The 24,376-nt window shown below is 33.6% G+C and overlaps 2 protein-coding genes and 1 long non-coding RNA gene across 3 annotated transcripts in view; all 3 read left to right on the forward strand.

Annotated features, from left to right (window-relative positions):
• LOC149901591 (zinc finger SWIM domain-containing protein 4-like) overlaps window positions 1-19,912 on the forward strand; it is a 57,177-nt gene extending 37,265 nt beyond the window's left edge. Inside the window, exons 2-23 of the mRNA XM_090111303.1 lie at window positions 3,757-3,850; window positions 5,598-5,725; window positions 6,339-6,550; window positions 6,917-6,997; window positions 7,171-7,458; window positions 7,929-8,056; window positions 8,281-8,358; window positions 8,655-8,747; window positions 9,065-9,234; window positions 9,659-9,768; window positions 10,129-10,378; window positions 10,817-10,967; window positions 11,645-11,786; window positions 12,308-12,531; window positions 12,687-12,811; window positions 13,400-13,578; window positions 14,167-14,282; window positions 14,531-14,681; window positions 15,556-15,777; window positions 16,683-16,805; window positions 17,400-17,586; window positions 18,000-19,912. Coding sequence (XP_089967429.1) covers window positions 3,757-3,850; window positions 5,598-5,725; window positions 6,339-6,550; window positions 6,917-6,997; window positions 7,171-7,458; window positions 7,929-8,056; window positions 8,281-8,358; window positions 8,655-8,747; window positions 9,065-9,234; window positions 9,659-9,768; window positions 10,129-10,378; window positions 10,817-10,967; window positions 11,645-11,786; window positions 12,308-12,531; window positions 12,687-12,811; window positions 13,400-13,578; window positions 14,167-14,282; window positions 14,531-14,681; window positions 15,556-15,777; window positions 16,683-16,805; window positions 17,400-17,586; window positions 18,000-18,130 — 3,383 coding nt within the window. The 3' untranslated portion in view covers window positions 18,131-19,912. The remainder of the gene's footprint in view (window positions 1-3,756; window positions 3,851-5,597; window positions 5,726-6,338; window positions 6,551-6,916; window positions 6,998-7,170; window positions 7,459-7,928; window positions 8,057-8,280; window positions 8,359-8,654; window positions 8,748-9,064; window positions 9,235-9,658; window positions 9,769-10,128; window positions 10,379-10,816; window positions 10,968-11,644; window positions 11,787-12,307; window positions 12,532-12,686; window positions 12,812-13,399; window positions 13,579-14,166; window positions 14,283-14,530; window positions 14,682-15,555; window positions 15,778-16,682; window positions 16,806-17,399; window positions 17,587-17,999) is intronic.
• A 1,654-nt stretch (window positions 19,913-21,566) lies between these two features.
• LOC149901592 (uncharacterized) lies at window positions 21,567-22,078 on the forward strand. Its single transcript, XR_016457627.1, has 3 exons — window positions 21,567-21,676; window positions 21,747-21,846; window positions 21,942-22,078. It is a non-coding gene; the product is annotated as an uncharacterized LOC149901592 (long non-coding RNA).
• A 102-nt stretch (window positions 22,079-22,180) lies between these two features.
• Window positions 22,181-23,612, forward strand: LOC149901593 (uncharacterized). Its single transcript, XM_090111145.1, has 5 exons — window positions 22,181-22,267; window positions 22,395-22,484; window positions 22,803-23,009; window positions 23,212-23,302; window positions 23,467-23,612. The coding sequence occupies exons 3-5, from the start codon at window positions 22,863-22,865 to the stop codon at window positions 23,610-23,612; spliced, it is 384 nt and encodes a 127-aa protein (XP_089967271.1). The 5' UTR covers window positions 22,181-22,267; window positions 22,395-22,484; window positions 22,803-22,862.
• Window positions 23,613-24,376: the final 764 nt, after the last annotated feature.

Consider the following 24,376-nt stretch of genomic DNA (forward strand, 5'->3'; position numbering starts at 1 on the left):
ACAATTTGTATTTCCTCCTTAGCTCGATTATGAATGATGTTTCATGAATAGAACAAGAACTATTACATATGTTCATCAAAATGCTTGTTGTATAAATGTGATGATTTTATTCAGGGTCAGAATTGTTTAAGTTTTAACGTAGTATCTAGTTGAAACTAATTACATTACAAAGGTATTCATATTTAGTGTTCGTTTGTAAGATATCATAGCGCTAATACTGGAGAATAGGCCAATAATGTCCACTTATTTCTATTTACATTTTACACTTTACAGTTCTTGTCAAACTTCATTGCCTCTCTATATTCAGATTTTTTGTTTATCCTTCCTTTTCTATTGCATTTATGAATATAAATGCACTGCAAATCATCTGCACTTTTATCCTAATACTACAGAGCAGTTGTTTGACGAGAACTGCACTATTACAGATAATTAATTAAATAATAGTATGTACACTTCCTTATCAATCGCCAATAAAAATTCTGAACTATATCAAACTATACGAGTTGTTAAATTCCACATTTTGAAATTACCACGCTCACATTCACGTAACTATAAACAAAACATGTGATAAACCTTACAAAAAATTATCTCATCCCAGACATGCATAATATCAGTGAAATGATTTTGTAAGCTGTACTTTACTTTTATGAATACGATGTAATTCATGTTGATTAGTTTAACAGAACGTGCTCTTCCAAGATGGCCGCTATATTCCTTCTCACGTACGCTTTAAGAGGACACGAAGCATAGAATTCTTTAAACGTAGCAATTAGTAGCTCGTTCATTTTTTGAAGATTATCATGATAAAATTTAAATGGTGCATGCCTGTATTTTGGTTATTATGCTTGATTGTTCCTGAGCATTAGAATATTCGTGAACAATCAATTTAATGTTCAATGAACAATCAAACTAATTGATCGAGCTTTTTAGTTATCGTTAACATGGACTTATTTATTTATTTATTTAATCATTTATTGTACCACACCATTTAATATTACAATGTACAGTATAATATATATCTGTTTGGATGCGAAGTACAAAAGGTGACCTTATCGCTTAAAAGCCAGGCCAGCCATTTCTTCCAGGCCACCTAAGGTAGAGGATAGATATATAATACATTTAATTAGTGGAACGCGGGTGGCTGTAAAAAGTAAAAGAGAAAAGAAAAAATATATATATATATATATTATTATATATTATTATGACTTATTGGACTTATTGGACCCTTCAGCGTTCAACATATTATTAATGTTGGTAAAATAAAGGTAAATCCAGATCAAATTTCACGAACAATTTCGGCAAACAAAATTTAAATTGGAAACTTCAATTTCTACGTTTCACACGAAAACGCAGCTGTAAAAATAAGTAATTTCAATCAGAACCTTATCGAAGCGTACGTACCGATTACCGAACGTACCCCGTGGCGTCGGTGAAAATCAATATATTCCGTAATCCCCAGAGAATAGAGTTGAATTTGTGCCAACAACATTTGTGTACTCAGCTGTATTGAACGGCTATACGATAACAAATCAACATTCGTCGCAACGCAATATTAAAGCAGCTGCACTATCGCCGCTATTTTTTACAACTTTTTCTTACAAACCTGCCTTTTTCTCAAGTACCAGTTTGCTTCCGTCTCGATTGCCAAATTTGTTTTTTATGTCGTGCAAAAATAGTCTTTATTACCTTTATTCCGATCAATAGATTCTTCAGCTCGATTTTGTTCGTTCACGATTTCACATCGATCAATTTATCGCTACGTAATTGAACGCGCAATGCGATATCGATTAAAAAACAGCCATAATTCGATTATTCCTTACATTATAAAGCAATAAATGTATATTTTGTTATCTAGAACAAAATATTTATAATTTTTAAACCGGACATATCTTTAAAAATACACAAAGATAATAAATTGCAATTCATTGATTAAATATTATATAAATAGAATGTACGTATAAATAATAAGGAATCAATTCAAGTACTGTAAACAGACTTGTGTTGAAAAAATAATACATAATGTAATTGTCATAATCATAATAAATTAATTTGTGGTTTTGAAATCAAAACAAGAACAGCCGGTATTCAAGAAACCATTATGGCTGATAGAGTTATCAATAAAATATCAATAACCAATTGACATAGCAATATAAGGTAAATTATTATTCACGGAACTATAAATTGGTCAAGTTATTTAAGAGCTACTCCTAAAATATTCTACCTACCCTTTTATAAAAAGAAACGTTACTTGATCTAAATTAGTTTTATAAACGGATATTTATTAACATAATCTACGGAAATAGTTAACAGATTCCGCAAATTTCTAGTACGATTGACATAGTTACATTAACATGTATTAAATTGGTATAAAATAGATAAAATGGTCAAATCCGGTGCAAATAACTGAGAGACGCTGTTATTTTTATGTTCCACACATAAATTATATTGATTTAATTATAATTTCATCTATATTGGATTAATAGTTTGTGACTATAAGTATGAATATTAGAAGCATCTTATTCCACATCTAATTAAATCTATAATCGTCTCGAAAACATTAAATACAATTATAGATTCAACCATTCAGAAGTTACCGATTCGGAAAAATATTTACAAATCAAGATTTTAGTGCTTATAGCAAAGCACAATATTTACAAGTCGATCGAAACAGGATGAAGTCATAAAACCGTATGCATCACAAAAATTTCAAACTATAGCTCATATTTTGTAAACTTTAACAATACTACAATGTAGCATAGAACTTATTTACTAAATATGCGTGTTAGTGAACGAGTAAAGTAAATAATTTACTGTTAAATGTTTACTTATATGTATTTGGTTGGTAAATAAGAAAATAAACTGGATTTCCGTTACCTGTGAAATTATAAAAAATTGGTGTCAATATAAATCAACCGTTTAATCTGGTTATTCAAATTCACTTTTTAAAGGTTATATAAAATCACTCTGTTGAAAATGTCAACCGAGAGAGCGGCGTTCTAATTTCTTTAAAAAAGTCAACACAATGCGATTTTTGTACCGAAAATTCCTTTAAGTCAGCACCATAAATACGTGAAGTAATTACCACGTTTTGCCACGAAGGTAATGCTTCATTGCCTATTTGGGGCTACGGTAACAAAGGCGCCCTATCCTTGGGCAATGACTTGTTCAATCCAAATTATACAGCTGACATTTGGTTAAGAGCAATTATTCTTACACAAGAACACCGATCTGGGAACTGACTTAATCGTGAAAAGTGAAACTCTGACCTTTAAATTACACCGCTTGATATAATCTGTTCCAAATCCGGCCAAATATATTATCTAACAGAAAGTCGCATTTGTCGGATTTAGCAAGTTGAATTAGTTGGAAGGCCTTGCTATCCTATAAATTATTACTTTATCAACTAAAGCATTATTACTAGCTTATGTAGCTTTACATTTTATTGATATTAACAGTGTTTACAGTACTGTCATAACAAAATACATAAAATGAATACACGCATATAGACACAATCTAATAATTACAAAGAACACATACGTACATTGTAAAAATTGTATACAAATATTGTAGTTGTTAGTTTAAATAAAGCATTTGTTTAAACGTTAATATTTATTCTGAGGACATTATGTGTAGATAGGTAAAATAAAATTACTCTCATAAACATTATAATCTTTGAGACCATATACACAGCCCTGAGGTACACCCATTTGTTTTAATTGGGACAAATGATCCACTCGCCAACTCTTTTGTTTACAGGTTTCCATTTAAGTGGGGTGGTGAGGGCGCCGGCTGCCGTGCCTCCCTGCTCGGAACCTGAAAGGCTATACAGGGTCACAGTTTCATTCGACAGGTATGTGTAACTTTCTCTATTGCTTTCATAAAAACAAAAACAGAGGAAGAATTGTATCTATACAATCGAGGTTAATAATTACAAGTTGTAATCTTTATTTTCACGACTCATCTTACATTTAACGTTTTTAAAATAGTTACTTTTTTACAATGGAGAATTTGCGATTCATTGATCGAACGTTTTAATTAACATTTAACTAAAGTTAAAATATTTTCTACCAATTAAGCGTTAAACATAGAATTACTATTACACATGCACGTACTTAATTTATTTTCACTTCACTTTTGTTTCTAAAGAATATATGTATAAAAATAAACGTTCAGCGTAATAAAATGCACCAGAAGAAAGCACTAAGATATTTACACAAAAGCCTGGATCTATTGTTAGAACCAGGATGCTGGCTAAAAAACTTCTTTTATTATCACAAGGGATTGTACCAGAATAATATCTTTTGTCAGTAACCCGAAACTTTGTCACCTTGGAGATTGTAAATGCTTGTCCAATTTTATTGAACCCAGCCCCAAACAAAGAATACGGCATTATAGAAACTAATTTCATGCTTCTATAACACTGAATGCTGTTTTATACTGGTTGTTTTAAATAATCGAAACTGGTAAACGTTACGAATTTGTCACATCTTTTTAAATCAGATATAAGTTTATACGGGTACCAGTTTCCTTGTAACATGTTCAAAAACAAGTAAAGCTCGCAAATGTCTTGGAGCGTTTATTTTAATGAAATAATATTGAATTGGAATTCATACTTACATATGTATATAGAGTATTTTAAATTATTAAAAATCTAAATGCTATCTTCAATAATGATGGGTAGCAACTAGCAGTATGTTGTGTTAACAATTATTTTTATCAACTGTTACTTATTTAATATGTTACGCATAGTATCGATTTATCAGAATCTTTCGCTAAGCTATTTTCGACACGTGCTGATCATGGTCATGGATATGTGATTTTAAAGATAAATCATAAACTACGCAATCTTTAATAATAGAAGACAATTTATCAATTGTAAACTAGATAAAGGTAAAAATATCTAGTTGAATGTTTAATGATATTTTGCAATATAGACTGAAGTCTGTTCAATGTAGAAACGAAACCAATTCTTACAATGTTACTAGAAAACAGTTCCTGCTAAACATAATTTAGGCAAAAATATTTTCGTATGTGTCCTGTTTATTCTGCAAACTAGCCAAAATCAATCACTCATTATCTACAAGTGCAACATTGTTGGTGCGACACGCAACATAAATTCTTCTTTTATTTTAACGTATATTTTAGGTAAAGCCAGTATTTACATAGTTTGATAGATCAGCTAGTCTGAGTCATCTCCAATCCCCTTAGTATTCCTAAAACAAGTAATCTTGTCAATATACAGGATTACTCATGAAAGACATCATAACTTCTTCTGTAATCTGAACAACGTGAACAACGTATACCATGAACTTTATGGTATGTGTATGTCTATCCTTTATGGCATAAAATAAAGACATACAGCCACTTCTACAGCCACGTCTTTACTTTATTACGTTAGTTAGTCTACTCCACTTTTATTACCTACAGATACAAAATAACTGCTGTGATATTCACCACTTGTAACCATATACCATAAAGGATAAAAATACAGAACCAAGGGAGTTAGCATTTCTTATAGCAGTATTCCAGTGTGGAAAACGGTACAGGTCTTAATAATGATTTTATACCATCACTCATCTCTAAACCTTCATTTGCAGATGCAAGATCACCGGTGTAACATGCAGCTGCGAGGCGCGCGACATCTTTTGGTGCCAACATGTCGTCGCCCTAGCGCTGTACCGCATCAGGAATGCGGATTCTGTAAGACTGCGGGTACCTATATCAGGTCAGTTTATGGCTACATGAAGTAGCTTTATTAGAAAGAAAAAAATTGACTTGAAGGATATCTATCGGCTGTTAATAAATGAGCCATGTAATCATAATAAACAAGGTATGTATTTTAGTGGTAATGGATCACAATGAAAGGAATTGCAAATAGTTCTTAATTTACCATAGAGCATAAAATATGACTTCAAGGATGAGATAATTGGCTATTTAAAAATGAGCCATGTGCTATAATAAACAAGGTACATGGATCATAAGAAAAGGAAGAGACATATTGTTTAAGAGTAAAGATTCATTATTTGCAAAATCCTGAAATAATATAGAGACATATTGATTTAATTGTATCACTACCAGTTTTAAATATTATTGTTACATGTTATTATTATTGTACATATTCTGAATGCATCGTTTGTACTAATAATATAACAGAACAAACAAACAAGATCTTAATGTAGATCAATAATATCAATACAGACCTGTTATAGATTCTTATAGATACAAAGAAACAAACTATAGAAGCGTCATATTATGTTGTTGTGATAGCTATTAAACCCCTATAAAAGAACCCAAACTTCCCAAGCAACGAAGTTTATTAAAAAAAATTTCCCTTCCAGAAACCCTTCTCCAAATGGACAGGCAGCAGCTCCAAAAGTTCGTCCAGTATTTAATAGCAGAGCACCACACAGAGGTTCTGCCGACAGCACAGCGGCTGGCTGACGAGGTGCTGCAGGCGAGGTCCGCGATCAACAGGATATGTGGAGCGCCGGATCCCACGGCTGGGCCGCCGCCCGACGCGCACCATGCGTGGCATTTGGATGAGCAACAGGTAAGCATTTATAAGTAGCTTTCTGTCAATTTCTTTATCCACGTTGTCTAAAATTTAACAATTTATATGCTAAAACTGTCCTTGATAATCACACTGTGTATTGTTCTCCGAGAACCACGTTATCAATTGTGAAAACAGAATGCAGAATGAAAAGTCGGTGCAGTAGTTATTAAATTAAGCGCAAACAGACAGGCTAAGAATTTGTCAACATGAATCGAGTCGCGTTTTACGTTGTCAGACTCAAAACTGAAACATTTCCACACCTAATAATATTCATAAATGGAACTGCAATTAAATAATTAATCTTCTTCATTGTAATAAATTGCAAGTAATCAAATTTTCATGTAGTTTTTGTTTTTGTTACAGGTTTGCGAACAAGTGCGAGCGTATTTATTACAGGGAACTTATTACAATGCAAATAAACAATTAAATTCATTATTTTCTAAGGTAAGTCATAGTTTTTTTATGTTTTTTTATCAAAATAATAATTTTGTAGTTCTTTGGAGTATACTAATTATAATGTAATTTTCAGTAAAATATTTCTCCAAACATACTTTAATTTTAAATTTTTCTTTGATTTCAAATCCCAAAATCCTGTTTTAATTAAAGTCACTTTACAGGTACGAGAAATGCTAAGAGCCCAAGACTCAAACGGTCCCAGAATGCTCATGTTGATGACAGAACAGTTCCTATCAGACCCTCGGCTACTTTTATGGAGGAACCAGAACACCCCCATGACGGAGAAGTGCAGACAACTGTGGGAACAATTAGGTGCCTTGTGGGTCAGCATTGTGCTGGACCCTGGAAGCAATAAGTGCCATAGGATGCAGTGGAGGCATTTGCTAGAGAAATGGTCTGCCGTGGAAGTCTGTCCGACAGAAGACCCGGATTATAGATCGTTTCCATTGGTAAGTTATTTGATTAGGCCACTTTTTGTTTTGTACTTGTGTTATACTTTCCAAACATAATTATTTAGATAACTAGATTTCGTTAGAAACGCTTTTGAATTGATTAAATGCAGAAAAAATGTTACCTCTGGTATGGAAAATAATTCCTACCAACAATGGACATTTGATTTGCCTTTGTATCTGTAATGAAGATTCTTAATAAATAAATGTACATAATTGTTTGTTTTTATTTCGTTGTAACATTTTCTGAACATAAATTGAATGTAAATGTTAAATAAAGATTGGAAAATTAAATGTTAAATGTTAAACTAACTTTTATTTGCATCTATATAAATTTTTGATACCATATTAATAAAACCTTGAAATAATCTGGTGTAGGTTTTTAAATACATACATAGATTATATGTTACAAATATATTTTTTCCTTTTAATTATTTGTCCGTAATAATAATATAGATTTAAATTTTCAGTATGCGCGGGAAAGGGAAAGAAATGAAAGAGACCGCGACAGAGACCACCGTGACAGAGACAGAGAGCGGCATCGCGATAGGGAAGAGAGGGACAGAGAGAGGCTTAGGGAAAGGGAGGAGAGGGACAGGTATACATCATTTTATAATGTTTAGGAATTTTGATCTTTTTGTTTAAACAATATACGCAATAATAGTGGGTGCTTTTTGAAAAATAAATATTGGAGACAAAATTTGTTATTGTTATGTTAAATTTTTAAATTTAAAAAAATGAGAAAATAGAGCCTAGCCGTAGAGATTTTAACTAATAATTTAATGAGCGTAACTAATATCTTACATTTTTTTGTTATTTCAGGGAGAGGCATAGAGAACGTCAGAGAAGAGAAATGCATTCTCATTCGGAAAGTTCGGATGAAGAATCTAGGCCTAATAAGTACGTATTCTTGTTATTTGTACCTTTAGTAGCGTAAGAGTATAAAGTTTTTAGCGTTGTGTTAGTTGTATATCATATTCATAAGAACTAATAAAGTCAATATGCTATAACATGGAATACTTTAGTGTAATCTGTTGTTACAACATTTCTGATCATAATATATGATCAGAAAATGATGTGCAGTATTATAATAATAATGTATATAAGCAGTGTGTTCGTTTTATTAAAAAAATGATTTTAATTATGAATAGATTTATTAAAAAGTTAATTTCTAATTAAAATTAATAATATTTCAGTTATGAACGTGAATATAGAAGAGCAAGCAAACGGTTAAGGCTTCATAATCAGAGGTCGGCGCCACAACTCACTCCTAGAACAGTATTTCACAAGTAAGTTTTTTAACCTACATTTTTAAATTTATATTAATACTAAATTTTGTTATAAAACAGTTTATTAATCTACAGAAGAATGCACGAAAGCTTTATATGGGCAATAAAAATAATGAAAACGCTTAAAAGTATCTAGAAAAATACATTGAAGAGTTGATAAAACAACTCAAAAGCGTTAAATTTCTTTGACGGCACTTATTCGTAATATTAAACCAAAAGCCTTTATTTTTATTGACCTAACTACCATTAAATTGAAACCCTAGCTTGTCTAGTAATGATCAAATATATGAATAAAAAATTAACCATCTTTTTTACAGAGCATTAGACGCAGTGGACATATCGTGGGAGAATGAACACCTAAAGAACATTTTGGGGTCTGATGAATACTGTGACCCGGATAAATTGGACAAAGCTGGGGCTTCAGCTTGTTCCACCACATTACAGGCGTATCCGAAGTTCAATGATATTGGACAGCCTTTGTGGCATGGTTAGTTTTTCTTATTTGTGTATACCTAAAAATAAATGAGCAAATTAATTTTTAGTAAGTAAAATAGCTAAATTTAAAATGCTCATAAATATTACTAAAAAATTAAAGAATAAGAAGGTCGTTACATCGTAAAATAAATTTAACAAATTGCATTTAAATTAAAAAAAGATGGAATCTTTTTGAACAAATCCATAAAAAGTCTGTAAAATTATATTACTTCTATCAGGTATTAATCTTAATTACAACACCTAGAGCTAAAACAGTAACAATTATTGTACATTTGTATTTATTCTTTTTGTAAACTGTAATTTTTGTGTGCATTGTGCAATAAAGCGTGATTTACTTTTCAATAATTATTTTCCTCATAACTATTATAATTCTGTATTAAATTTCTCCCTATCTCATGTATTTACCTTATTTCCAGAACATTTGCCAGTAGTAGGGGCGCGGATAGAAGCGTTGCGAGCGCACGGCCGCGCGCCCGCCGCGCTGCGGCTTGCGGTCGCGGCCGCTAGGGCTATGCGGCATCGACAGGTTAGATTTAACTTAAAATATTTGTATTTGGGAATTGTATGGAATAATTTTTGTGTATGACAAAATGAAGCGCAATAGTTAATAATGAATTTGATTTAACAAAATATTTTTAAGTAAATTATGTAAATTTTCATAGCAATATTTACAGAACATGTTACGAATAAAAAAATGCCACTCTCTTAGTCTATATCCTGCCCTGCACAAAAACATTTTTTTTTAATGACAATTGTTTTATCATTCGTTGCTGAAGCTAGTGTAAAATTATTGACAATTTGAATAAGACACAAAAAGCCTAAAGTAAGCAAAAGCACACAACGAACTAAAATAAAGTTCCGATCTAACATTGCGCAAAATTTCTAGGAAGTAGCGCAACAAAAGTGGCAAGAAGCGGGTGGCGGTGAGGCATCTAGCTCCACCAACTCGACCAACTCGACCCACTCAACCCACTCGAGCAACTCAACCCACTCGAGCTCGTGCGCGAGTGAGTCGTGCGGCGGGCAGTGCGACCGGGTGAAGCTGTCGCTGGTGTGCGCGCACATGGACGCGGGCTCGTGTCTGCAGAGCGCGAACACGTGTGCGCTGAGCCATACCCACCGGTGTATTGGGAAAGGTTAGTGTTCGGTTCAACTTGACCCACTCAACCCACTCAACCAACTCGAGCAACTCGTCGAATAACTCGAACTTGTATAGCGTATTATAGTGCATCTGCTCAATACCCCACAAGAGGCACGGGACTTAACACACATTTTTTTGGTGGCCTGCGACATCTTAACAGGGCTTCTGGAAACGCATAAATTGAAAGAGCCCACATTGTGAATTTGTGCGGGCAATTTTCTCATGACCTTTTTTATCAGAACAACCAAAAAGTAAAACCTATAAAACGATAACATTTGGTCATATTACAAGCCATGAATATAATTTAACGACTGTTTATTTACACTGTCATTTCAAACTAACCCCATATTACCTAACATTCATATTTCAAACTCGCTTAAAATTAAATTAAAATCTTAAATTGCCCATAATAACTTAATATTCATGCTTTCAGACAGCAGATGCTGGACAGGCTGGACGCTAGAAGCGATCTGGTGCGTGTACGAATGCCTGGCAGATGCGTGCCTCGCGCCAGACGATCAGCGAGCGTCACCACGATTGCACACTTATATAGACGAGGAGCCTAATACTGGTCTACCGCCTAGGTATGAGCAAATCCTAGATGTTTATTACTATAAAAACTAGCTTTGCTGCGCGGTTTCACGTGCATGTTTGAAGCTCGAAGCGATCTGGTGCGTGCAGATGCGTGCCTCGCGCCAGACGATCAGATCAGATCGAACTATGAAAGATTTGAAACATAAGTAATTACTAGTGGTCCGCCCCGGCTTCGCCCGTGGTACATGTTTAAACTATCCTATCTCTCAAGTTGGATCGAACTGCACATGGTGTGCGAATTTTATTGCAATCGGTTAAGTGGTTTAGGAGTCCATTGAGGACAAACATTGGTGACACGAGATTTATATATATTAATAAGATGTTATGACAACTAATAATATAGCCAGTGGAAAATATCTTAGGTAACAAAAAATACGGTCGAACTGAGAACCTCCCCCTTTTTTGAAGTCAAATTAAACATTTCAAATTAAACATTAATTTAATTGCATTTTAAGTGTGGAAATTAATTGTTATGTGATTATAATAGTTCTTTAAATCACTTTAATGGGCCTTTAAATTGTGGTTTCTTAACCACATTGACACCTTTTGATACCTTCCTAATTGATACCCAAATATAAATTAATTGATGGAGAAATTAGGGAATTTCTCGATCAATTAATTTATTATTGTCCTTCTAATTTCATTTAATTAATTTATTATTTCATAGATACCAACATGTACCTGTAGCTGGCAGTAAAAACCCAGAAGAAACGTACTTAGCTTTAGCATTGGAAGCTGCCTTACTCGGCTTGGGCATGCAGAGGATGTTACCGAGTGGCTTGTATGCTCAGGAGAGGTATTGCAAGCAGGTTCGTATTTAATGACATTATGGAAACATACTAGATACTAAAATAACATTTTAGAAGTAATTTGTAGTTCAAAGAAACATTAATTGCAAAATGTTTTCAATTCAGGTAATCAATTTGTAGAAATGCCAAAGTGAATGTTTAACAAAAAGTACCAGTTCCTATAGTTAACTATGAAACATGTGTAGCTCATTGAATGTAGATTCCTTGTTTATATTTTACTTTTTTTTTGTATATTTTTCACAACCTTTTTTTAAAGACTTTCTAATTACATTTTTTTTTTAAATTCAAATAAATCTTCCAGAGATAATCTTCAGTCTTCTCTCTAAAATATATGGATTCCATTATTACTTGTTTTTGTCCTTCTTGCTATGTTGTTTTTATTAGAAGCGCCTTCTAACACAAGTGAAATTTATCACTTAAATGAAGGTACTTACCTCCAACCCAAGATTAAAACTTGTTTAAAAGAAATAAACAATTTTTTTTTTATTTTACCTTTAATAACTCGAAAAATGCCATTCCAGGAGGAACGTCTAATCAGCCAGCTCCAACGAGTAGAGGGCGAAGCCGCCGCGGGTGTTTGCGGGCGGGTAGCTAGGGCTCTCCTTGCGGGGGGCCCTTCGTCCTGTCTCGGTACCAAAGTGCACCCGAGGTCTGCGCCTGCGCATACCTTCGCAAGGTTCCTGTTTCTGGCGCTGTTGCCAAGTGACCCGGATCTTGCGTATCGGGTTGGGTTGAGAGCTATGAGGTAAGGGGATAGGTAGATTTAACATTAACTCGACTGGAAATTGAACATTTTTACTAATTGTAATTGTAATTTCCACTATTACATGGGAAAATTTACTTTATCAAATCTTTTCTAGTTTTCATATTTCTTACTGTAAATATAATGCTTGTTCCCAGACTGGCAATGGTGGAAGAAGCGTACGCGCTGGACGGGGGCGGGGCGGGCGCGGGCGGGGCGGGCGCCTGGCACACGCTGCAGCACGCCGAGCAGCAGCAGGCGGCACTCGCTAGTGCGCTGCTTGGTGAGTAATAACATTATTTGTTTTTGTTTGTTTGTGTCTGATTAGTAATTCGATAAAGATTTTGATTTATATAATTCGATGATACTTCGATCAAAAGTCTTATTAACTTTCGCAATGACTTCTAAAATGGCCTGTTAATTATTATTTATCATAACGTGGTGCCGGTTGAACTACACCGAACTGATAAATGTATTAAAACCCACCTTATAGATCTGAAGTGGGATCAACATTCTTAAATTATCTAAAAAAACGCCGATTGTTAAAATCAACCTAACCTACCTAAAACAGCTTATCAATTAATATTTAATTACTATACCACTACTTACACAGGATTTTTCTACCTAGGAAGATAGAGCCACACTGTAATTGTATTGTAATTTTTATACTCATTAAAGATTTTAATCTATTGCATAGCTTCTATCGCGGACCTTGAGCGCGGGGACCGAATCTAGAAATTCCGTAACGAAAAACCTCACGCTCCCCACGGGGACGGGCGCGGAGGTGTGGCTTGAAGGCATAGCATGCAATAGCTTTACCGCGGCAGTCCCCGAGTGTCACGTTTTTTATTTATTTATTATTTACCACCAGGTGCAGCCCGCGGCACGCCCAGCCGGCTCCGCGCAGCCCTAGCAGCAGCCCAGCGGCACGTGCGCTCCGCGGCGCAGCTGTTCCGGCTCGCGCAGGACGCGCTGCGCCACGCGGCGCCGCCTGACGCCCCGCACCACCATCGGGACCTGCTCGCTGCGGCGTTTGAGCTGGGACTACAGGTGAGCGGGAGGGGGGGGGATATCGGGCAGGTCTTTAGCAGACCGAGCCAAATCGGCACGTGCGCTGTGCGTGTGTACCACAGCGGCACGGGCACCTGCTGGTTGTTGTGTTCGAGCTGGGCCTGCAGGTGAGAGGGAGGGTGAATAGGCAGGTCTTTGGTAATCCTATCCTACTTCTATATATACATACAGTGTGGTAATTTTTGATAGGCCCCGGAAGGAAATTACTTGAAATACTGGAAACAAAATTTGGCTGGAAGGAAACATTTTTGATTTTTAAAAAGAAATATAATTATTGCATTCAAAGATTTTCGAAAATTCACTCGCTTCGACCAGGACTCGAACCAAATAAAAAAAATTGTTATTTCAATCTGCAAATCGACACAAATAATGTTAAAGATAATTAATTGTTAATTTCTCGTAAAAATATTTGCTCTTAAAACCAAAAATATCATGAATTCGAACTTTTTTATTGTATCATTAACAAAATTTAAACATAAAAAACATAACAGTTGTTCTAAATGTTTCCCCCGTTCTGGATACATTAATTTTATTTTATTTTTAATACTAATAAGTTTTCCTCTGCAGGTGTTACGGATGACATTATCAGCCGTGAACTGGAGAAGGCGGGAAATGGTCCGGTGGCTTGTCACGTGCGCTACAGAACTTGGGCTAGACGCGCTGTTATCCATCATGCAGAATTGGTAAGCGTCCAAATCCAATATCACGAAATTTCGTTTTTTTTTTCGTTTTTTTATAAAAACTGTCTCAATAATTATTACTATCTACGTGAACACTGTTTCACAAAAATCAACATAAAAACTGCTCAATGAAACATAAAATATAGACGCATACTCTTTTTTACAAATCTCACATTTCCACTCATACAAATTTTACGTCTTATAACTATACATCCTCACACACATTTTAACTCCTATTCTATTTCTTCCAGGTATGAGCTATTCACACCAACAGAAGCGACCGGTCCTGTAGCGGCAGCAGCAATGTCGCACGCAACAGCATTACGACTCGGACTTAGCTTCGAGCAACAAGAGAAACTTAGTGCGTGTGCGAGAACGCTTGCTTTGCAGTGTGCGGCTAAGGTATGTTATTTATGTGTTCATTTTTAGGGTGAATTTAATTATTCATCAATATGACGATTCTTAAATCATTTACGAAAAAAATTAAAAACAATGGCCCCAGATGAGATCCTTGTGGAACTCCCACAGTAATCGGAATAAATTTTAACAGAAATATTTTATAAAATCTCAACAAGTTGATTACAATTGCACGCCTCATAAGCGAAGCGTTGAGGTGGGTACTACTGTCACTTCGCGCAAAACATCTGATTTTTCAAACTTAAAATGTCTTTATGTATCATACATTGCACTTGTAAGATAATACATACACACACATATTAAGAAAAAACACTATTTTTAACGTTCATGATATTTTTGATGTCATTTTTGTTATTTAAACTAGTTAAAAAACAGTTTAAAAAAGTTCTGTCTTGGACGTCCGTGTGTCTGTATGTGCGGATCCTTTTTCTTGTTAACACGATAGCGACCGAAATACTTTACTAATCGAGTCTTTTTTTTTCTCTTACGCTTGAGTATGCTCAGGAATAGAACCCTTTCATTTTTCAGGGTCTGATTCGATGTGGTTTAATTGTTATTGAATAAACAAAAATAATAATTAATAAATATTTATTAAAAAAAATTATGAGGCGTGCACTTTTGGATTTTCCAAATTATTTTTTGTAAATACGATGCGCATTATCGATATACTAACCCGTATACCTATTTTAAACGTCTTTCTTGATAAAATTTGATGGTCTAATAAATCAAACGTTTTGCTAAAATAGTTTTGTATAGCTATCATCCTTTACACTTGTAACATTCGTTGTTTATTAGTATATTTTTTACTATATAATGTTTACGATTTTTTTGTCATATTCAACCATTTTTGTCTTCACAGGACCCGCCAGGCTGCGCGCTCAGCGCACTATCTGTGTGCGAGGGCTCAGCGGGCGCGTTCGAAGCAGCATGTGCAGCTGTAGGCGGGGCTGCTGCACGCGGGGCACTCGCCTCCAGCCAGCTGTTCGCTGTGGCCCGCTACATGGAGCAGCGCGGCCAGCCCGCGCGCGCCATGCGCCTGGCCACGCTGGCCATGCGCAACCTGCACCTGCACTACAACCAGGTGGGTCCCAGCCAGCTGTTGCTGAGTTGCAGCAGTTTGCAGATCGGACTAGAGCGGTTGCAGGCGTATCGCACCCGCCTATTCCGCTTAACATAACTCCGTCTCACCACCCTACTCCATCGTTCAGAAACTATAAATTATTTGAATAAAAATCTATTTTGTAGGTAATACAAACACGCCTATATAACTAGTTTAGTAAACTTAAGGCAAAACCATGTCAAACCCAAACAAAATTCTCTGTCTGTATTAAACACACTCTTATTGCACGCCTCATAAGCGAAGCGTTGAGGTGGGTACTACTGTCACTTCGCGCAAAACATCAGATTTTTCAAACTTAAAATATCTTTATGTATCATACATTGCACTTGTAAGATAATACATACACACACATATTAAGAAAAACACTATTTTTAACATTCATGATATTTCTGATGTCATTTTTGTTATTTAAACTAGTTAAAAAACAGTTTAAAAAAGTTCTGTCTTGGACGTCCGTGTGTCTGTATGTGCGGAGGATTTTCTTGTTAACACGATAGCGACCGAAATACTTTACTAATCGAGTCTTTTTTTTCTCTTACGCTTGAGTATGCTCAGGAATAGAACCCTTTCATTTTTCAGGGTCTGATTCGATGTGGTTTAATTGTTATTAAATAAACAAAAATAATAATTAATTATTAAAAAAAATTATGAGGCGTGCACTTTTGGATTTTCCAAATATTTTGTAATACTCCATATAGGCGTAATTAAAATAACACTCACATTCAACCAAAACTTTTTTTTGCAAAGACGTATATTTTCTTAAAATAATTTGAATATAATTAACACCATGCCAACAGTAACAGATCCTTGCCCCTAAATAACAATCCAAATAATTTTATCACATTTTAACCAACCTCCACTTACAGGACAGTCACCCAGCAATAGCAGACATCCACTGGGCGGTAGCGCTCGCGCACTCGCTGGGCCGCGCGGAGCTGCAGGCGATGTTGCCGCTGCTAGTGAAGAACGTGCAGTGCGCGCCTGTGCTTGTGAGTATAACTTGTGAAAGAGATAAAAGATAAATAAATATTTCAAGACAATTTTCACACACGGCACGATCTGATCCTTTACTAAGCTATCGCTTGTGTTATGAAAACCAGATCTGATAAACATACATATATAATTTGAAAGAGAGAGATGAAAGACGTTTTATGATTTGCTTCTTGGGAAAATATATTTCGCACTTTATTAATTAAAGGTCTTTTAAATAAATGCCAGGCACCTATAACCTTTTTCCCTAATACATTAAAGTAAATGAGGCAGGATCATCGTTTCCCATGCTGTCATTACTAGGTCACATCCATATTAACCTTACGCTTCGAATCCTGTCTTATGTACAAATATTTTACAAACATTATTTTTTCAATGTGTATTTATTTTACTACTTATTTAATAGTGCTATTTTCCACTTATTACATTTAAAATTATCTAACTACCTACAAATTCAATTCTTACACTGTCACCCAGCTTAATATTTTTATATTTTACCTTCAAGCTATCAACTAGACCAGTGTTACCAAGCTTATTATGTTTATAAACTACCTTCAATGCTATTATTAATTTTATTTCATTTATCCCCACAGTCGGACGTCCTCCGCCGCTGCTGTGTAGCGGCCGCGGGGTGTTCCCGCTCGCGCCCCCCTCCCCCGCGCCCCCCCACGCCGCTCCGCCCGCTGCTGGAAGCCGCGCTGCGTGCGTACGCGTCCACGACTCACGCACGACTGGCGCATATCTCGCCAAGACACTATGCGGACTTTGTTGATTTTCTTGGTGAGTTTGGAGGGTAGTTTTTGTTAGTGAATTGTTTATGTGTTAGTTTAAACTTTTTTTACTTTTTTTACAAATTTTAAAAGGTTTGAAAGAATTTAAGTGTACTAAGTTTTTGATGGATGGTAATTTCTTCAAGTATATTATTTTTAAGAGAGGTTGTTTCTAGTGGGCATTCTGGAAGGTAATAAACGTTTTCAAGGCAATCCATTCTCTCTGGGAATAAAATAAATATCCAAAAAGATGAAACCTTTTTTAATTGGCAACTCATAGTTATACAGTTAAGGAAGTTAACCAATATTACAAAATATCATATTATAGAAATCAAAATTGTTTCGTTTTCTATAGAAGAAGACTTCTCTCTAAATCCACTATCATAAATGTATAGAAAATAATTATTTATATCATCCTTTCAGGTAAAGCCCGTGATACTTTTGCATTGGCACACGACGGTCCACACCAGTTCGCGGCACTCTTACAAGAAATCAAACTCAAATACAAAGGCAAGAAGAAACTAATGTTCCTCGTTAAAGAAAGATTCGGTTGAAATTAGGCCATAGCATCGTTATTTTTATAAGCATTGTGGTATATGTGCAATAGCGTGTATATACAGAGACGCTTGAGGCGTTTTATTTCGTAAAACGGTATGGACTTTGGCGGTACAAAAATTGAGTACGTATTTAAAAAAAAATAAGTTGAAAAAAACGGCAATAATTGTATATAAAGCTTTCAATGTTAGTACAATTTAGCACAATGACATATGGTATAGTGTTGCCATATTAACAATCTCGAATCTGCATACAAGTGCCGTCAATGATTCTGCCTACATCATTACCTCATGCTAGTTCGCGAGACGCACTCATTTGTACCAAACCAGTCTATTTCGAAGTATTATTTTATTTAACGTCTAGATTATATACCTCGTAGATATCACTTAAGTAGATAACGTTGTATGATCTCAATGATTCCATTTTGTATATAGATTAATAGTTTGTAAATATAATTAAGGTTAGGAATAGCTCGTTGGAAATGTTAGATATATTTTAAATAAGGAATTAGCACGAGCGCTAGGTTAGAAATGGCGCGAATCGTTCGGAAATTACTGTTTTGTTGTAACGGGGCTTGTAACATACGCGCCGAAATATAGCGTCCAATAACACAGTGGGATAATGACACAGCACCAAAGAGATATATATAAGTTACTTCCAAAATATTGAGATAAGCGATGCCACTATTCTTTCAGTATTTTTGAGTATTCGTATGTGTAGGCCACATTCAATGTTGAAATTGTATTTGCTGCTTTTACTTCATTTTGAATGGAATGTTTTTTTTATTGTGTTCAATTTTTGTTTTCGTTCTTGTTCCAAAATCAAGTTCAGTTTCGTTTTTTGTTTTTCATGGTTTTTTTTTTATTTGATATCCGTGTTAAGAGTTATAGTTATAAATTTGTAACAAGAAGTGCATTTATATAAATAGAAACATTAATATTTAAAGCTAGGCGTGACGTTCGGATAGCGTGCAGACATTAGTAAAATGATTATGAATAGTATATAAGAATGAGGGACTTTTGTACTTTTTGTGGTGTGTAAGGGTTGTGCAAAATAATAGATTTTATTTTCCTAACTTGCCAATATCAAATTATGTTATTTGTTTTTCGCCAACCCTGTTCTGTGTCAAAATTATTTAAAACATTATAGGTAAATAAACATGCAAGATTGTTATTTGTTTATAAAACGACTTTATTTTATTACTGCCAGAGGTATAGTTAAATTTCAATAATAGCAAATGGTATTTGGAAATGTTGAGATTGTAGAGTTCCATAAAACTTATATTAATAACTAGATCAGACTGATTTTAAAGGATTTGCAAGAATATTAGGTATATTATCTGAATTTCTTAATCATCGTACGATTGCTAGCTGTAAAATTCTTTTCGATTAATAATAAACAAAAAAGCAATAATTTGTAGCCTTCGCCGGTCTGTGTTTTAATTTTTTACAAGGTGTTAGAAATTCATACAAATTATTTTTAATGTACAACCTGTATTTATGTGAGGGTAATAATACTTTATGTCGTCAGAAAAGCTTGTGACTTGCCAGTAAAGAAAAAAAAAAGCAAACAAAACCTTAAGTGCCTTCAGGCGAGTCCACTCTTATCATAAACACAGGCCGGTATTGCCATTTTTATATAAGTTCTGTTCTTTTTTAATTTTGTACACACGATGTTTACACATTAATATTGTGTTTACGTGAAACGTAGACACTACACCGTTCAATGTTGATTTGAAAAAGGTGATAATAATTTCAATATATGATTAATTTAAAATATAAGCTTTGTTTTATTGATACTCCTCAAATTATGATTTTAACTAACATTCTGGAAAACCATAGCCATGGCAAATACAGGCCCAATAAACTGAGCCTTTCTTTTAAAGTGTCTATATTCTTAAAATATAAGCTTTGTTTTATTGATACTCCTCAAATTATGATTTTAACTAACATTCTGGAAAACCATAGCAATGGCAAATACAGGCCCAATAAACTGAGCCTTTCTTTTAAAGTGTCTATATTCACTACACTGCAACAATTTTTTTAGGGATGAGAGACACATGATTCTCAACAATAAGACAGAAGAAAACTTATGCAAACTGATAACAAGATCATCAATTCAAAGTCAAATTCTAGATACTCATAAAAACCACTATAGTACGACATAAAAGAGATGAAATTAATTATTTTGGAACTAATTCGTTTTTCATTACCTGGCAACCCTGAATTGGCAATGTAGCTGTCAAGTTGAATAAAAATTTGTTGTTTTTTTCGTGAAGTGGAGAATTAATGAGATAAAATTGTTATTTAGAACAAGAAATTTAAATAAAAAAGGAGACATCATGAAAAAGGTTAAACGTAGCGGTGTCCGTGATGTGGTGTATAAAGTTTTTATTCGGTGTTTGTCCGAATTTCAAGCTGGAAATTTATTGAATGATTTGGAAAACGTTTACAAACGTACAGCAGAATATACCGGTGAGATTCCATTTATTTTTGCTCAGTACTACGTAAAATAGAATATTCCATTAGTGACGAGTGTTTAATGTATGTATGTATGGCGATTATTACGTTTTCGCAATTTAATTTGAGGTTATTTGTATGTAAACAAAAACTAGTTTTTATAGTGCGACCAGCACAATTTGAGTCAAGAAGTTATATCCAATCCAACCAAATAAAGTACCTAGTTTAGATTTAACTACATAGTATAGTGATAACTGTTTTCATACAGCTATCTATCAATATTAATCAATCAAAACATAAGAAAAAAAATCATATTTACTGTATCATATTTACAGATACTGAAGATGCCCCGTACCCTCTTGCCAGTACTTCGAAACAGAGTGATGATCAGTCCTTTGAAGGAGTAGAATATTTAGATTTTGATGAATTATATTAATGTACAAAATTTATCTACAAAAAAAATAAAAATATGTGGTTTTCAAATCGCCTTTTTTTTTCTACCCGACGGACCCAGAAAGAGGGTAATGTGTTTGAGCTGCATGTATGCTTGTTTGTTTGTATGTTTGATTCTATGTGCGCCTCTGCAGTCTAAGCACTTGACCGATTTTTATAAAATAACTAATTCCAAATACATTTAAGTAAAATTTGACCTAGGTAGGTCAATTAAAATACTAATGTATTTTTGTCTTAAATTTACACTATTGCTACAATGAAACAATTATAACGGTTTAAATCGCGGTATTTATTTTAGATATATAGATTTTTGGATTTTTATTCTATAGTATCAAGATCGCTTGCGTCGCAGTATCAGTGTTGCTATATGAGCGACGGTGGCGCCCTCATTTATTTTCATCTCTTTTGTGTCGCACTGTATAAAACTAAGTAAGCAAACTAACTAAATTGCTTGCTTCCATCCTTGTGTAACATTTTAGTAAAAAAATATAAATACGAATGAAAATGACGTTTAATGTCATGTTGGCAGTTGAAATCATAACAAAATTATAATTCCTTCATCAAAGTTGTGTTTAATATTTTATTATACAAACATCACTTAATAAATTATCCATTTACACAATGCTTCGACAGGTAACATAAATTACCATTAATGTTCTGAATTATAATATTCGCATATCTTTTAAAAATTTATTCACTTTAGTTGCATCGAACAGACTCGCAATTGGCTGTCTTCTCCTGTTGGTACAGAATTACTTATATCTCTGATAGAAAATGGACGCAAAACAAATAATTACCTTCAGGTAAACAAGCTCAATTAAACCTTTTAATATTTTTATTAATAATAACTTTATCTGCATCATATAGTTCTCAACTTAAAATCTACAACTATTTATAGATAAGCAAAGAGCTAAAGGATATAAAAGGATATTACTCAAAAATAAAGGTTTTTCTATCACCTGAACACAAGCTAGGGAGTTCTCATCGTGTTGACATTGAAAAAGTTGATTTCAAAAATTCTGAAGCTAAGAAAAATATTTGTAAATGGGTAAGCATTTGTAAGTAATTTTATAGTTTAAACTCTAAAACTAGAAACAGAAAAATAGTGAATATAACATTATTATTTTTTAGGTAAATGACGAAAGAAGCCTTAAAAGCTGGGATATTCAAAAATATATTTCAAGCACTACCAAATATGTATTGATAAATATAAGCAATTTACAGGTAAAGATATTATTTTGAGTATTATATTATTTTAATGAAGACTTTTATAAGAAGGCTAGAAATAAGACTGAAAATGATCATGAAGTAGGTACCTACCTACTCATTGACTTAATTATTATATTTTCAGATGCCATGGTATGCCAGTAACATGTGTGGACCACTTATGACAATTTATAATACATTTAGTTACACTGAAGATATTAAATATGAAGCCAGGGTAAAATAATAGATTATTTAAAGATTTTTTTAAGTGCAAACTTCTTTAGGCGCAATGAGAGTAAAATTTCAAGGACTCGCCATGGCAATGCCTTCACGTTATGAAGTGGCGACGATTTTGGTGTCTTTGAATGTTGCTAAAGAAGTTTCACTTCTGACAAGTGTGTTCGGCACATACAATCTTTTTTTTAATTCTCTTTTGTTTGAGTTATTTATGCTCATTTAAAAACCTTAATTTCTCAATATTCCATATTTATTGTCCAAAATATTCTCTAAATGCTACAGCAGAGATTTTCTCTAAAGTTCTAAACTTTTACAGATGCTAGAATTGCCATTACAAAATAAATATTTTAAAGTTGTCATACTAGTACCGAATTAAATGGATGTTCTTTATAATTTATTCAAAAAGTTAGTCAAGGAAGGATTTAATGCTGCTACAAGTTGTATACAGCCATGTTTTACAGCAGTGTCTGAATTAAAAGCACCAAAGATTGAATTTGAAGCTGTAAATGAACTTATTTTAGAGGTAAAATATTTTTTTATACTTACATGTATACTTAGTGCATGCATTTATACAATAATATAGCTTTTACTAAAAAAATATGTTCATTTTAGTTATAAATACAGAGTAAGTATACAAGAGAAACAACAAGCAAGAATATTTCCTCTGTTGCTAGCATTACCTATATTATTTATCATTTTAGGCGTTCATTTTTTTTTAATTTCAGGAAAACAATTGTGATATGATGCCCAGGAAATGTATAAGTTTTGGAGATGTAAATATAAATAATAATGGTGTTTTTGTTAATTGTTTAACATGTACGTATATTCATTATGGTTCAGTATGAGTAAAATATATTGGTAATGGTATACAATATTGAATAAGCATATAATAAAATGTAATACAAAATATGTAACACATGATAATTATTTTTTTAATAAGAAATTTAATTTATGTTAAGTATATTCTGTAATATTTTCAGGTGTATTTTCGGAAGATTCAATTATACAGGCTCCTTCAATAACCAAACAGAATACGAGGGACTCATGCACTATGAAACCACACATGTTTTTATTCACAATGAATAATCCAATATTTACGGGACAGTATGTGTGCCCTGACTCCTGAGTAGTAATAAAAATATACAAACTAGAAATAAATACTTAAGCAATACTTTTAATATTGTTTTATTTCTATCACTCTGAGTGACATTGAATGCCCTATATTTGAGCGTAAAGTATTTTTTATAATTGATCTTGATTATAATAGGTATATAGCTTAGATCATTAAGTAATGACTAATGGATGGAGCACGCTGGCCATGACGCTGGCAAATGTTCTAACTAAACTTTCTGCCGGTTTTGGTGCGGGGAGGGTAACTCACACTTTGAAACACAATCACACATTCACAAAAATAATTTGTGTCTTTACAAACTCAAACTATTACAAAATGGACAGACTAGCATGTTTTTGCACACATACATCGATTACACAGAAAAATCTCTGTACATATACGTAATAATACAATCGCTCTAAAGGGATGTAACCATATCGATATTACAAAAATAATAATTTTGTTGAAATTAGAAATAACATTAATATTATATTCATAAACATACTACACAGGTCATTTGTAACGTTTTCATCATTATTATATGCATACGAAAAAACAATAAAACGCCATTTTATTTGTATTTGAATATGTATTTATTCAACACATCACATATTATATTCAATAAAATAAATATCGGTCCAGAAATTTTTATTATTTCTGTACCGAGGTGTCCATTCTCAGATTTTCTCCCACAGCATTCAATCCACCTTAGCCTTAAAGCAGGATTTTTTGTAAATCTGAAATATACGCAATTTTCGTACATACATATAAACAAAGTA

Source organism: Colias eurytheme, chromosome 16 (assembly GCF_061535395.1).
Source record: "Colias eurytheme isolate Ceu_HAF_F1 chromosome 16, ilColEury1 Martin Lab GWU primary, whole genome shotgun sequence".
In the NCBI taxonomy this organism is placed as follows: Eukaryota; Metazoa; Arthropoda; class Insecta; order Lepidoptera; family Pieridae; genus Colias; species Colias eurytheme.

Coding starts and splice junctions, on each gene's coding strand:
- LOC149901593 (XM_090111145.1), top strand. CDS start 22,863: ATGGATGTTCTTTATAATTTATTCAAAAAGTTAGTCAAGGAAGGATTT. Junction 23,010..23,211: donor TAAATGAACTTATTTTAGAG/GTAAAATATTTT, acceptor TTTTAATTTCAG/GAAAACAATTGTGATATGAT. Junction 23,303..23,466: donor TTTTGTTAATTGTTTAACAT/GTACGTATATTC, acceptor TAATATTTTCAG/GTGTATTTTCGGAAGATTCA.